Raw genomic sequence first — 15,941 nt, 5'->3', positions numbered from 1 at the left:
GCTACGCTGTGCAGAACGATCAACGTCTGGCACTAAAGTACCGCGAGAGCGGTTCAAATGCGCGTGCTCTCGCGGAACTTCAATGTCATACGCCGATCGGTCTGTGCAGCTACGCATTGTCTAACGCGATGTGCAGTTGGTGTCACATGTAAAGCGAGCCGCCGGTTCAATCAGGAAGAAAAACATTAACTGAGGGCAATAGTGTCAATTTCATCGGGCTAACATCATGTAAGTAGGCTTTGAGCAGCGGATGTTTTAAACGCTTTGCAAAACGGTTCAGTGTCACAGTTGTTCAGATGAAGTAACTTTTAAAATGCGAGATCTGCTGCTGCTGGAAGGTTTCTTGAGTGTTTGACGTGTATCGTCTCTACTGCAAGTGTAATATTAGACAGACAGGACCAATCGAGCTAACTGTGACGCCTTTCCTTTACATCTTTTAGACCATGTTTATGCGAACGGCGTTTGTACAGCAGCTTTACCTGTGACTGAGTGTAGAGTGAACAGGAGTGAAGGGTCATTGCGCCGATGTCGGTATGTTTGGACAAACTACATTTTCCGAAGGAAAAGGTTCGTTTTTATTTTTATTATAAAGAATAATTGATTTTTTAATTTTGCTTTTAAAACTTCAATTTTAGTGTATTTGCTTTTTTTGGGTGTTTGTATTTTTTTAGTAACTGTCCTTTTCCCCCATCTTCAGGTCTGCCCTTTGGCAGATTGTTGACCTGTTGATCCCATCTTCCACTGGGAGAGGCTTACAGAGAGGCAGCATGTCCCGCAGGAATGAGTCTTGCCTGCTTGAGAATGGTTCTGTTGGTTTCCTCTCTTGCTTATTTCACGTGTGGGAGGAGTGGGCGGGGCTTGGCCAGCTCCAGGACTACCTCAGTTTCTTGGAGTATTTGCTCTGGGTTTTCACACCTCTGGCCATAGTCTTTATCCTGCCTTTCCTCATAGTCATCCTTCTTTATCTGTCCATCCTCTTCCTCCACGTCTACAAGCGCAAGAACCAGCTGAGGGAAGCTTATTCCAACAACCTGTGGGATGGCGCAAGGAAAACTCTGGCAACCCTTTGGGACGGACACGGAGCTATATGGCACGGTGTGTAATGCCTGCATGGGGGATTTGGCGTCTGTTTGGGTGCATTAAAGGGACAGCCCACCCAAAAATAAATTGATCATTTCCAACCAATTCCTTTGTTCTGATGAACACAGAAAAGATATTTTGAAGAATGCATGTAAGCAACATAGTAGAAAAATGACAATGTGCTTGTCAAAAATGCCCCAGAATTGTTTGCTTTTCTACATTCTTCAAAATATCTTATTTTGTGTTCAACAGAACAAAGACATTTTTAAAGCAATTTTTCCATTCTTCCAAATATCTTTCCCTGTGTTTATCAGAACAACAAATTCTATACAGATTTTGAAACAACATGAGGGTGAATAAATACATTTTTGGGTGAACTGTTCCTTTAAGATAAAACTTTATAACTTGTTATCCTAAATTAAGCTGTATCACATTCTTCCACTGCGCTGTTATTTAGATCTTTCAACGATAAACAAGAATAGCCTGAATGTAATTGGAAACGTTAAAGTTATATCTAAATATGTTGGTGTAAGATCAGGGACCCTAGCTCAAATTAAACCGTCTTATCATTTGACAGCTCGATTAATGATGATCTGATGTTGTAGGCAATATATTATCATTTCAAAATGCTAATTTGTAAACTGCTCAGTTTTTATCATCTACCTAACAGCTTTGTCTGATTCTATGCCCATTTAATCTATTCTAGTTCCACAATGTGCAATGATGACATTTGCTCAGTCATTTTTTCATTGTTAAGTTTTGCATGGAAAAATGAATCGTATTTAAACAGAAATGTTTACAATGATATTCATTCATAACTAATGTGATATCTTACATCACAGAAATGCATGGTTTCATTGTTTTCCACTTGATTAAAAAAATTTCATTCTTGTATAACAGGTTATGAAATCCATGGTTTAGAGAAGGTACCAGATGAAGGACCTGCCCTAATCGTGTACTACCATGGGGCGATTCCTATAGACTACTATTATTTCTTGGCAAAAGTTATCCTTCAGAAAGGAAGAACTTGTCATTCAGTGGCTGATCATTTTCTGTTCAAGGTTCCAGGTAAAACAACTTCATGCTGGCATTATTTGATAAACCAGACTCATTTTGCAAATCATTTTCCTAGTAACTTCAATATCATTATCTAAAGCAGCACTGTGACTGTTCACTAAGAGTGCATTTGGGAATGATAGGTTAAATGTGTCATTATGATCAGAATGTTAATAAGTGCCCTTCTCGCCAGGGTTTAAGCTTATTTTAGAAGTGTTTAGCATTATCCACGGACCGCAGGAGGAATGTGTTAAAGCCCTGCAGAACGGCCACCTCCTAGGCATCTCTCCTGGAGGGGTCCGGGAAGCCCTGTTCAGTGATGAGACTTACCCCCTGCTGTGGGGCAAACGTAAAGGATTTGCACAAGTGGCCATCGACTCTAAAGTGGTAAGTGACCGTCTCATTTTGAAGACATACTTTTCTGTTTTGTTGTACTAAGGATCTGTTTCTTCCATCCAGCCAATAATACCGATGTTTACTCAAAATGTCAGAGAGGGGTTTCGCTCTCTCGGAACACTAAGTGAGTCACACACAAAACAATTTTCACACCGTTTCATGATAAGAGTGAATTATTGTAAATTACGTACTATTGTCAAGTAATCTCAACTTTTCTTCAAATCCTTTCAGGATTTTACAGATGGGTGTATGAGAGGTTTCGTCTCCCGATAGCACCGGTGTACGGAGGCTTTCCGGTCAAATTTCGCACCTTTCTGGGCGACCCCATTCCGTATGACCCCAAACTAAACGCAGCTGAGTTAGCTGAAAAGGTAATACTTGTTTAGACCGCCTGGTCTGTTTTTGTACCTCTTTGGTCCTGTAAAGGTAAAGTTCTGACTTTTTGTTGTAGTTGCTGAGTTGGGTTTTTTCAAATGTCGGAAAAAGCTACGAGAGGCTTTAACCTCTACACTTCGGAGTCCGATCTTTTGTTGACTAAGTAACATACTCTGTGCAGTGTCATTTGTTTAGGCTGTCCTATAAGGGCATGTTCCGAGCATTCATCAAAAATGCAGGTGTATGGACTCTGTGTAGTGCGAAAATGCTTTATTCATTTGTCACTGATGTGCAGGATGTTCAGCCTCTCCAAAGGCTGTTTCTCTGTTCATTCAGAAGAAAACTACTTTAAAAGAAAGTGGTTTGGTCTCTCACCTACTCTCATTACATATCACCATCAAGTGGTTAGCAATAACATTTACATTTATGCATTTGGCAGATGCTTTCATCCAAAGTGACTTACATTTGTTTCTGACGATCTGCAATCCCCTGGAATCGAATCCATGATCTTGACATTGCTAGCTCTGATAGGTTTCTTGCTTTTAGAATGGACATAGAACAGCGTCTGAAAGGCCTTAAGCTTTCGACAAACCTTGTACCGAAACACAGAGACTTTGTCTCTTGAGATGGGGCAGAATGAATAACAGTGCCTACAGATACAGTATGGATACACTGTAAAAACATATTGACTGAAAGAAATATAGACGCAGGCAAAAAATGACACCAAGGATGATCATATAAAAATATTTTTTAATCCTACCCAATGTTTTCAGGTGCAGCAAGCAGTTCAAGTACTTATCGACAAACACCAGAAGATACCTGGAAACATCCTCAGAGCTCTTCTGGAGCGATTTCAAAGGGAACACAAAGATTAGCACACTTGCTTTCTCTCTGACTCGGAAACATCTGCTTATTGAATCCTGGATAGTATTTATGTCCTGGATATTATTTGTGATATTGTTACGTCATATGTTACTGATACTCTAGTGGACGTATCTGGATCATGAAAACATATTAGTATCAGCATATTAACAATGTTGGTTCGTGTTTTTGTAACATCTGCTACGTGTAGTCTGCACATGTTGTGGGTTTGAGTTTTTGTGTGATTTTGTTTGAATCCATGATTTATTTGCACACTTTGATCTATTTGAAGGACCACTGCCAAAATAGTTTGTTGTCCACAAACTGTGTTTTACCTTTTAAATGCATTTTTAAAGTATCAGTCCGTCCTGCATTGGTAAACCGATGTGTTGCAGTATATCAGAATTTAGGGTAGCGAATAGTTACAATATAAACTCGCAAATACATCAACTACAATTGATAAGTTGTATTTGTTTTATATGATTAAACATACTGTGATTTTTTTTTTTCTTTGTGTGTGTGGGAGAGTTTGTAAGCACATTTAATTTTTAGATATATGTATACAATTGTAACAATGTCGCGTTTGTTTCTTGATGTTGAATACTTCACTTCCTTGTGTTATATCTCTCTTTATCAGAAGTCAGGAACAAACTGCTGTTTATATACTATCAGTTGGTATCGATGGTATGGTTTGTCAAGCTCTCAAATTTGCCATAAATTTACAAAGTTAAACCATTGTGATGTGAAGAGAGAATACATTATGCAAGTCTTCATGAATTTATAAATACAACACAAGATACAAGACTTTCAGAATTCATTAAGATTTATAATATTCCTGTGATTTATGGTATTAATTCATTACTGTTTCAACCAGCATTAAAGGGACTGTTCACCCGAAAAATGAACATTCTGTCATCATTTATTCACCCTCAGATTTTTCCAAACCTGTATACTTTTCTTTGTTCTGCTGAACACAAAGGAAGATATTTGGCAGAATGTCAGTAACCAAATAGAGCTCATCCCCCATTGACTCCCATAGTATTTATTTTCCCTACAATGGCAGTAAAATGGGCAATGATATTTGTTTGGTTACTGACAAAATCTTCCGTTGTGTTCATCGGAACAAATAATGTACATTTGTAGAAGTTTGGAACAACACAGGGGTGAGTATATAATGACAGAATTTTCATTTTTTGGGTTAACTATCCCTTTAAGGTTCCTGAATCTAATATGTTGTCAAGCATGATGGTTATGATATTATAACAGAGATTTTATTATAAAAATAAATTACATTTACATTTAGCAGACGCTTTTATCCAAAGCGAATTAAAAAGATTTTAGGGAGCAATAAGTGATATGTCATACAGGAGCAAAAATACAATAGGTGCCGATACAAAGTTACTAGTTTCAACAGAAGCTAGACCACTACCTGTTGAGAGAAAGAGAGAGGGTTATTTTTTTTCATTTGTCTGTCAAGTATTCACAGAAGAGATGCGTTCTAAGAAGGTTTTTAATGTTGTGAAAGATGTGGTTGACCGGACCGAGTTAGGAAGAATGTTCCACCAGGAAGGAGTTGTGAACTAGAATGAGCGGGAAAGTTATTTACTGCCCATGTGGGAAGGCAAAACGAGACACCGCTGGTTTGCTGAAAGCAGGGTTCTTAGGGTGTAGGAGGGTGCAAAAGTATGTGTGTGCAGAACCAGAGATAGTCCTCTAGTCATTAGTGACTTGAATGTGATACAGGCTTAAACCGGTAGCCAGTGGAGAGAGATGAAAAGGGGAGTCACATGAGCCCGAGGTGTGCTGTTGGGTTCTGAACCAGCTGGAGCGGTTTGATAGCCTTTGCAGGAAGACCAGCAAGGAGAGCATTGCAGTAGTCCAACCTTGAGATGACCAGGGCCTGAACAAGGAGTTTTTCCGCATGCCCAGTGAGATAGGGTCTAACCTTTCTAATGTTGAATAAGGCATATTGGCATGACCGCATTCTCTTTGCAATGTGATCATTGAAGGACACCTGTTCATCAAATATGACTCCGAGGTTCCTGGCTGTTGTGGAAGGAGTGATTGTGGTATTGACAAGTTGGATGGTGAGATCGTGTTGCATCGTGGGGTGTGCCGGAAACACGAGTAGTTCTGTCTTGGCAGGCTCCAGCTGGAGGTAATGCTCTTTCATCCAAACTGAGATGTCTTCTAGGCAGGCTGTAATGCCTAGAAGAAATCATACTGATGGACAAATAAAACACATACTGATGGATTTAATGCTGTTAGACTCTTTAACACTTGATGGCCAGGTTTCATAGACAAAGCTCAAGGCTAGTCCCAAACTAAAATGAATGTTAGAGCGATCTTAACTGAAAATAACTTGCCCTGACCTATCTTCAAATATGTCATGGCCATTGTTTTGTCTCAAGATGCACACCAGCAATGTATTTTTGTAAACATTTTTTAAAAGTGACCTATATATCCTGATTCAACTAAAGCATAGTCCTGGCTTAAGTCTGTGAAACCGGGCCAATAGGCTAAGTAAATCTGTCTTTTTCCCCTGATCTTTAAAAAAAATGTGTGATGTAAAGATCAAATATAGCATGGGCACAGTTTTTGTCACCTATGTCTTGTGGGTAAGGTTTGGTGATTGGGGTATGCAAAAGTATAAATATGTATAAATATATTTGGTATTGATTAACAACTTCTGTGCATCCCTTGTAAACCCCCCCAAATATCACAGGGAAAAAATAAAAAAATTTTTTTGGGAGAAATGTTTATTATTCATGATGTTTTTGCTGCATTATACATGTGGTCCTAATTTCCTTCCAGCCACTCCATGAGTCTTTCTTATTAGGGAGCGAAACCGTAAATCATACGAGGTGTGAGAATACATATTTAGACAAATTCATCACTGAACTTTGCATATGTTACATAAATGCAACGTTGCTCATCATTGACGCTTGTCTCTGACCTTGAAAATTCGTACCTCATTCACATTCAATCCGAAAGAAGGTGGCACGGGAGTCCAATAAAATGACCACAGTGTACTTTATTAAATGAATTTGGTACTTTGTGTTGCATTAGAATCAAATAAAAATTTACAAAAATCCAATATGTACAAAAATGTAACGTTCTTTTGCTTTACTCTTCAATTTACAATAAAATTAGATAACAGATTTGATGCATTTTACGCACTTCAGACTTTCATCACACAATACAACTTACTTAAGAGACCGATAATAAACATTTTTTTTGTTTTTTGCTTTTTATGTCAGTTAATACATCACATACACCACACTAGGTTTATCTGTATTATGTAACTGCCATCTCGTGGCGCCAATCTCTAGTCAATAGACACCCTTCACAACCAGGACTCGGAGAGGAATGTTCTTTTACAGATGTACATTTGCATACATTTATTTACAGTTAAATAGCTTTTTGAGATTCACTATGGAACTTCCGTTGCAACTGAAATACCAGTTACGTCTGTACATCGTTCGACTGAACGCCATCTTTAATGCCACATTAAAATTAAATTACTGTGCTTGTACTAATATCGTGCTTTATTTATAACCACCCATTATCTAAATGCTCTACTTCTTACCCCCTCACATCTATGGCATTCTAGTTCATCTAAGCATCTACTGTATATCTACAAGTGAGAGAGGAACGTTGTTTTGGATATTCTGCTCTGCTCTGATGTACAACTGAATGGAACTCAGTTCCCATCAAGTGCCACGTTGTTCAGAACACTCAGTTCGTAATGCTCACGATCTTGTAACAGTCCGACCCATGATGACCCAAGATATCAATAGTACACCAAAGGTTTGGGTTGTCATTTTGATTGTTTGTCTGCATATGCAATTTCATTTTAGCCTGACTCTTTATTTGTTTACTCGCAGTATAAGCACAGTAACAACACTACACCGTTTCCAAAGCACAAATATCCATAATTCAACTTCATCCTATCATGACAGTTACATCTTTGCATCATGCCTACCATACAGACAAATCAGGAAAAAGAAACAGAACATGTCCCTTATAGATAATTAATCCATAAAAAGGGGATGGTTGTTTGAGACAAATAAAAGAGAATTAGTGTGTATGAACGTAACATTAATTTAATGTTCTCCCCGGCTGCAATTGTGTATAGTCATACTACAAGTGTGTAGTTCAGAGCTCATCTCTACTGATGGTAATAAACGGAACAGCCTTCAATTCTTCCACTGAAACCTGTGGATCACCATTGCAATACATCCCTCATTCCCACATAAACTAGAAGTGGAGAGTGTTCTGTTTAAGATACCGTTTTGAGGTAGGTTATAGGTATGAATCCAGAGAGGAAGAATGCTTGATGGTTAAATAAACAGGCTTTATAATACAACCCAACAAAAAATGGAGATAGAAGTGCAAAAATAAAGAGACGTACAGTAGTTTTGATGTAATGTGATGATTAGCTTAAATTGGCTTTCCACCACCCTGTGTGAAACAATTCTCTTGTTTAAATAATAAAATGTATGATTAGCTTTTTAAAAAAAATAAGAATCAATTTTGAACCGTACATATTTCAGACCATACAGCTTTAAGATCTCAAAACATAAACCCTGCACTTCTTTTGGGCGATAAATCTTTAATACCTTGATTCACCCTAAATGCGCTGAACACATCTCGTTGCATCACGTGTTTTCAATTCATGTCCTAATGTCAACACTAAAAAAATTATTGAGGCCTCTCACCTGGTAAATGGTTGGACGAGTTAAAACAAACTCCAGAAATCTTCTTTTGAGAGACGTGACAACCCAATGGCATAAACAAGGCATGACTCAAGATATCTTATGTTGCCCCGTAAAGGGAAAGTTAACCCAAAAACGACATTTCTGTCATCATTAACTCGCCCTCAAGTCATTACAACGAGTATGACTATCTTCCTTCTGCAGAGCAGAAAAGAAGATATTTTGAAGAATGTTGGTAACTGCACAACAGCTGTACCCGTTGACTTGCATTGATTTTGTGCCCATACAATAGAAGTGAATGGATGCCGCCATTGTTTTGTTACCAACATTCTATAAAATATCCTCTTTTGTGAAATCATATGGGTTTGATATAACAAGAGTCAATGATGCAGAATTTTGGGGTGAACTGTCCCTTTAATCACAATACCAAGCCAAGGATGCCGTGCAGTCTGGGATAAACACAGGCATGGATTGCATCCCAGAAAGAGAGGAAAACGATCATGAGAAAAACATGAAAATGTCATATTACAGAGGTCGTAAATCACATGTCTTCCCTCAGATTGGTTTTATGTAGGTGGTGAATCTGGAAATTGTCTAATTAGTGTGCTAAGACAAGTGTTTTGTGCTCTGATTACAGAGGACTCTTACAGAGGCTGTTTGGGAAAATGGCCCAAAGACAAAGCATCATCCATCACGCTGAGAAATGAAAGTATAAGACACGCTGCGAAAAAAGCTGATAAACAAGGAAAGTAGCAAAATAGCTTTACACAGGTCTACATTTCACTGTGGTATTTGTTATAGACTCAAGAGCTCATCTAAATTGTACTTATTTTTTATATTATTTGCAACGCCATAAGGATGTTTGTTATCTGCAGTGGATGAAAAACTAGGCTCAATATAACACAACCATGACTAGTAAAACAGATCTTAACATCCTATACCAGTCATCTCAATGGCATTTAGCAAAAGCAACTATGTTGTAAGACACGTTTGAATCAGGAACTAAAAGAACATCATGATTTTAAAATGTCAGACATGATGTCACACACAAAGCATTCCAGAAAACAATCCACAACAGGCACGTCTAGCTTTTGTCACTGTGAAATTTTCTGTTGATTTTACTTCGTGTCTCATAAGCGTAGCCAATAACCAAATTCCTTCATTGTGCTGAAATTTCTTCCTGTGACACGACTTGTGCTTGTTTTTCGCTACCAACTCCATAAACGCCTTCAGAAATTCTACATAGACAGAAGGTATCAACTGAAGACGGTTTAAAACTCCAACACTTTCATATATAAAGGATGCATTTGGCAGATTTAAAGATACAGTGTTCGTTTAGCCGGATATTGTGGAACGTGCCTGGAGTATCTGTGCTCCTTTCTGAAGGCTTTTACGTCCGATTTCTAGACTGTTTTGGGAATTGAAGATAAAAAAAGTCTGTAGGGTTTTGAGCAGCACACTTCCGCGGCTTTCCAGATGCATTCTGGGATGATGAAAGGTGACCCCTTTTCTCTAAACATGCTTTAGCGGAAGATATTAGGCTATCGAACACCTGACCCGGCCTGTAAGAACACTGTATCTTTAACCCAGAGGATGAAGTGCATCCTGGTTCTGTTGAGTGCAGTTTGGCGGCAGCTGTGGATCGCTGTGTCCCTCACTCTCTCAGTACACGTGTGTTTGCAGACAGATCCTTATCAGCCCACAGCACTGAGGTGAATGAGGCTGGATTGCCAATGGGAGCTGCCAGGAAGTGTTTTCTTGGCCTATTGCCTTCTCCTCAATAGAAGAAAACAATCTCGTGTTCTCGCCGCCCCAAGTGGCTTCAATTGAGCGTGTGATGATCACATACTACTCTTTTCTGTTCTCTTTTTTACTTTGTACAGGATTCAAGTAGATGGTTGAAATGCTGCCCTGTTTATATTTACAGTTTGCGGTGGAGACCCACAGTTCAGAGTCAGTGTGAACAGAACGTTTGGCACTGGTAGAGAACTGCTGATGAACCTAAAATAATTCAGCACCCTGGCGAAGAGACTCGTGGATCTAATCTAAGCAATTTTCTTGAGTGTGTACCACCGACATGAATTCTGGACGACTGTCGCTCCACTGCGATAGGTAGACGTACTGCGTCGGAAATAATGGAATAATAAAACAGCCAGTCTCAAGGCTTTGTTCATTTGCACTATTGTAAATTGACAAGAAACAAACTTTGCAAGTGTCTTCTCCATTACGCTGACTTTAGGAGATGCTATAACCCAAGCCTGGTTCTGAAACAAAGTTTTGAGGACTATCGAGTGGTCATCCAGACTCAATGACTTCTTAAAAACCCAAATATTCCCTGACAAGACAGAAGTAATAAAAAAAGAATATGTAACGGTAACCAAATAAAAGAGAACGGCTTAAAAAATATTATTTTCCATCCATACGTTGTGCCTGTATTTGTTTGTTCATGACAATCAACATCATGGCTTGATGCTTTTTGCTCCACATGGAGTGCTATGAACTTTATTGCCACAGTCCTGCTGTTTATTCAAGTGGATGGTCGTCTGTGTAGTGTTTATTTGTGTGTTTCTGTGTCTCCACAGCGCAGGCTACAATGTGGTCTCATATTCCAGACGCTCTTGAACGAGTGTGTCATCTTTATACTGGAGGCGGGGCGGGTTGGGGGATGAGTCGATGGCCAGGATGGATTTCCGTATACTCCTGTCCAACACGTGCCTCTCCCAGGCAGGGTAGCGATTCCTGCACAGGTCTATTTTAATGACAGTCTCATCCAGGCGTGGGGCACGAGAAGAGGGTGTGGAGGGGGCGGTGGGACGCACCTGAAAGACAGGTACGCAACCGTCTCGCTCGCTGTACTTTCCTTCGTGGTCAGCGTCCCTGCCCAGCGTGCCTCCACGGTTGGAACGCAGAGAATTGGTGGCGCCCTCGGGGGGCAGCGCGAAGGTGGCGGTGGGGTCCTCAAGGTGGACCAGACTGGCAGAGCGACCAAAGCGTGGACCGTTGGGATGAAAGAAAGTGTAGTACATGAGCATGAAAACGATGCCGGTTAAGAAGCTGGAGAAGATGACGCAAAGAGCGGGCACGGCGAAGGCGTCCGTGCTGGCCGGTGAGCGGTACAGGTACCACAGCGTGCTCAGGGCCGTGTTCTCCAGCAGGATCATGAAGTAGTAGATTAAGAGACGGCAGCGGGTGTGACCCTCCTTCACGTTGAACCAGCTGAAAATGTAGATGATGCCCACCACCATGTCGAAGACAATTTCTTCCCACTTAGTGATGCAGAACTCGGTCTCGCAGTGCACGATCCAGAAGGTCATGATGCACCAGTGCAGCACGATGAATATGCCGAAGTAGAGCTGAAAGACGGAGGCGAAGAGAGCGAATGTCACCACCCGAGCTGCGATGGTGAAGAAATGCCAGCAGAACTGAATGATGACCGCAAGGTAGCTGATGGGCTTCTTGTCGTCACGGGAGTCACGTAAGGCTTTCTGGTAGGAGGCCAGAGCCCAGGCCAATGATACCAGAGAAGCAGCCGCAGTCATTCCTGAAATAAAACAGAGATATGTTGGTTAGCTCTCAACTTTATAAATCTAAGTGGTTATTTGCGCAAAATGCATTCTTGTGTTTCATCTGAAATATTTTTTCATTGTTTATCTATTTATGTGCCGTTGGCTATGCTTTTTTTAAACCTTTTCTAAAGATCCAGTGCATGAAATTTAGCAGCATCTAGCGATGAAGTTGCTAATTGCACCCAACAGCTCACCCAACCATTCACCACTGCCATTCGAAACACTACGGTGGCCGACACAGTACTAAGATGTCGTCATTTTCTTTATGTATAACGTATTTATGAAATGCTTTCTGTAAAGCAGTTTGTCCGTTTAGGGCTACTGTAGAAACTACATGGTGTATGAAGATAGAAGAAGCTCATTCTAAGGTTATACAAACATAACGCTCAGATCAGATAAATCTTGACATCTTAAAAAAACCTTTAAAACTTTAGTTCAAAAGCCGCCTTAAATTTGTTAGTTAAATCAAACTGAATTTAAATTATATTATATTTTGTTTTGTTGTATTTCATGTAACTTCATTTAATAGGTTTTGCAAAATACAACTAGAATTTTTAAACCAGTCGAATATAATTTTAGTTCAAATAAATTGTAAAACCAATTTATTTAACTAAAAAATTTGATGCAGCTTTTGGAATAAAGTTTTTAAATATTTTCTTAAATAAGTATATATTGGCGACTGTATTCAGGAGTGTTTTCTGTGAATGAGTGCTTACAAAATAATATATGTATGCAAGAAGAATATTGTTTTACTTCAAAAAATATTGTTCTGTCAGTCACCTCAAGGCGTGAACAGTTTTCCATGTTGCAAATCTATAAATAAAATTGTATAAATGTACCCTGACAAGGTTTCATATGCACAATAGGAATAGGAAGTGTTCACCAAGGCATGCAAATGCATTTATCTCATTACTGCATCTTTATGTATTCATGACTCTGGAGGATAAAGTCAGGCTAATGGAGTAGCTTGTGCATGTGGCTTGAGTTCCAACCTGAGCCCTTTAATACATCTGTTTTGACATCACATCTGGAGTCTCTGTTGAGTCACACCACACTGAGGTTACAAGCTTCGCCCTGGGCTCTCATTTATAAAACTGTCCGTTTGATCCTTTCTAAAAGTGTTCGTGCGCCCGAAAGCCAAAAATAGTGTACGGCCAAAAATATTCAGACTAATAAAACCATGCGTATTCACACCTGTAAGTAATATTGGCTTTATAAATCACAGATCACCTGCAATCGTACTTGAATCATACTCATACCCCGTCCTGTACATGCCCATTTTTAACCATAAATAGTGAATGCAAAGCACCTCATGAATGCTGATATTTATATGAATACCCCTCTTATCCAATCTGCTTGTTAAGCCACAATATATGGAGGTTCATACCGTTTCCGCTTCCAACCGCTATCAGATGCATTAGGAGAATAACAAAAAATGATATAAAACTGCCGAAAACTCCCGATCCCATCCTTTATCTCCACAACGAAATCACAAATGTCCACACATGCGATTCAATGCGCTTTACAAATTAATAATGGTTATAATTAGTATTAATAATAATTATGAATAATTAGAATTAGCCTATTAAAGGCAAAGAAGGTATTTTGCAGCATTTATATGTTTGCAATAAGACTGATCATTAACACCTTGCCAAAATCACATAATTATTTAGTAGAATCCTTCACCTGAGATAACATTTGAAGGCATTAATGTAAAAGACAAATGTTTTATCATTGCGGTTTTGTTATGAACAGCATTAAAGTTAGGACTGATAAGGAGCATATATATAGAGAAATGATTGTGAGAGCTTAATTTCCAGTATTTCCAGACTTTGACATTTGTATTTACGCAAAATGTATTTTGTTATTTATTTACACTGTTTTCTGCAGTTATCTAATGGTATTTGATGCTATCCTGTATTCCATGCAGTTGGGCCATCTCCTCCTTGTGCGCTCCCATAAAGTGATGGTGAGACAGCGCTGATTGAATATTTAGACTGAATGTTGATTTAATTCATTTAATTTATTATTTAATTTATTATTTGAGTTGGATTTTACAAGAGGGTTCATGAAACAATTCAATACAAGCGCAAATAGCACTGCAGATTTAATCACCATGATGATGTGGCTCTTGCGTTTTCTATGGGGTGATATTGAATGTGTGAGTCATTAATAGCCTACTTATAATCGTTCTTCTCAAATTTAGGCTACTTTCTGCAATCTAACTAGAGTTCATTAACTCAACATTTGTGTTGCCAATTCCTCTTGCCTCCAGAATTTCTTAAGTTTGACTTTTCATTAAGTTTGTTTGTCTAAATAGATCACAACCTTTGCATTCAAACTGGCGTACACATGTTAACTGCCCCATTTTGTGCGTACCCAACTTTAATAAATGAGACCCCTGATAACAGAAACAATGACTCATGAGTGGTGCTTCGTTTTAAAGAAAATTGTTTTATTGTCTCTTTTTTAGGTAAACAGGCAATTTTGATTGATTTTGGAATTCTTCAAAGAATAACCTGTTAAAACACAAACCCAATGACAACCTCAAGGTGAAAAGTTGCAAGCTAAATGCGGCATTACTGGGGCATAAAAAAGTCAGAATTCCTTTCAAATGTGTTGTTTAGTTATTACATTTTTTATGCTAATATTACTTACTAAACGATATAACCCTTTTCAAATGGTATGGAACCAGCAGTAGCCCCTACAGTAACATTATTTTCACACGCACATTGAATAAGATGTCCATCATGTTTTCTGAGAACAACAGCACTGGGTTGTATTTGACAGAGGGGGCTTTACTAGTCAACTTCACTGGATGGAGGTCAGTGAAAATTCCAGCAGGTAGAAGACGTCTGTCTTAACTGCTGTTACACTCTGTTCTCTTGCAGCTGGCTGCCATGGTTACTATGTGCTTGAGCTGATGGACTGATCACTTCCTGTCAGTGAGTGAGAAAGAGAATAAAAACTCCTGTCCACTCTGGCCTCACTGAACGAATAGGCACAGTTAAAGAGGGGTTCAAGTTTAAGACAGTTCATTACATTAACTGGAGTAATTTTAGGACATTTTTAACAAATGTTCTTATTTCTGTGTTAATATTTATCATAACAGAACATAACATAACAACACGGTAGTGGACAGTGACGCCTACTGGTCATTGCCTGTCGACGCGAACACACCGCACAAGTTTAAAGGATAACAGGTCTCGTATCAAAATCTGACTCCCCATGAGATTATGACTCCCCTGTTTCCCCTTCGAAGGTTGGTTAGGAATAGGTGTGGGGGCGGGTTTTAGAGATAGAGACCTATCACAAAGCTGCATTCTTAGTGAATGAACCAATCAGAAGTAGGGGAGTCAAAATCTCACGGGGAGAAGAAATTTGGTACAACATCGCCGCGTTGGCTACAGCATAGGTCCTACCCACGAACATAACTCGCCCTGGTTGAACCGCACATTGCCTTTGATAAAGTTTAAAACCTTCCTGCAACACATAAACTTATCAATAGTCTCCAATTGAATATTGTACCTTTCATCTATGAAAACTGTGAGATCAGGTTGGGATCTCATTCTTATCCAAATTGTAGAGACTGATGCTTATAAAGCACCAAACAGTTGGGCTGTTAAGAATACAGATACAGGATATCTAATTTTTTCTCATTTGTAAATCTGACAAGTCACCGTTTCTTTTGTAACCACTGCTGAGCACAGCTTGTTCTGGCAAAACCGAACCTAGTCGCACAAGATAACCACAATAATCCTCACTTAACTTCTAAAACAATGGGTGTTCAACTTCATGTTATCTTTTCCAACCCTTGTATGTATCGCTTTATCTAAACTAACTAACCAAACCTTTCTAATGTGGAATGTTTTGCTTTAAAATGGAGGAA

General features: G+C 39.1%; 2 protein-coding genes across 2 annotated transcripts in view; one reads left to right on the top strand and one right to left on the bottom strand.

Moving 5' to 3' along the window:
- The first annotated feature begins 79 nt into the window (after positions 1–79).
- On the top strand, positions 80–6,698 carry tmem68 (transmembrane protein 68). Its single transcript, XM_056742947.1, has 8 exons — positions 80–228; positions 441–567; positions 698–1,095; positions 1,981–2,148; positions 2,330–2,523; positions 2,596–2,656; positions 2,764–2,903; positions 3,681–6,698. The coding sequence occupies exons 3-8, from the start codon at positions 768–770 to the stop codon at positions 3,780–3,782; spliced, it is 993 nt and encodes a 330-aa protein (XP_056598925.1). The 5' UTR covers positions 80–228; positions 441–567; positions 698–767; the 3' UTR covers positions 3,783–6,698.
- An 86-nt stretch (positions 6,699–6,784) lies between these two features.
- xkr4 (XK related 4) overlaps positions 6,785–15,941 on the bottom strand; it is a 45,888-nt gene continuing 36,731 nt past the window's right edge. Inside the window, exon 3 of the mRNA XM_056742946.1 lies at positions 6,785–12,027. Coding sequence (XP_056598924.1) covers positions 11,075–12,027 — 953 coding nt within the window. The 3' untranslated portion in view covers positions 6,785–11,074. The remainder of the gene's footprint in view (positions 12,028–15,941) is intronic.

This window comes from Triplophysa dalaica, chromosome 3 (assembly GCF_015846415.1).
Source record: "Triplophysa dalaica isolate WHDGS20190420 chromosome 3, ASM1584641v1, whole genome shotgun sequence".
NCBI classification, from domain to species: domain Eukaryota; kingdom Metazoa; phylum Chordata; class Actinopteri; order Cypriniformes; family Nemacheilidae; genus Triplophysa; species Triplophysa dalaica.
The sequence above is the reverse complement of the archived record's forward strand: the minus strand, read 5'-3'. Positions and strand labels throughout refer to the sequence as shown.

Bases quoted from the DNA above. Each gene is read 5' to 3' on its own strand.
- tmem68 (XM_056742947.1), top strand. From the start codon at position 768: ATGTCCCGCAGGAATGAGTCTTGCCTGCTTGAGAATGGTTCTGTTGGT. The intron at 1,096-1,980 runs GTGTGTAATGCC...CTTGTATAACAG, and splicing joins ACACGGAGCTATATGGCACG to GTTATGAAATCCATGGTTTA. The intron at 2,149-2,329 runs GTAAAACAACTT...CCTTCTCGCCAG, and splicing joins TTTTCTGTTCAAGGTTCCAG to GGTTTAAGCTTATTTTAGAA.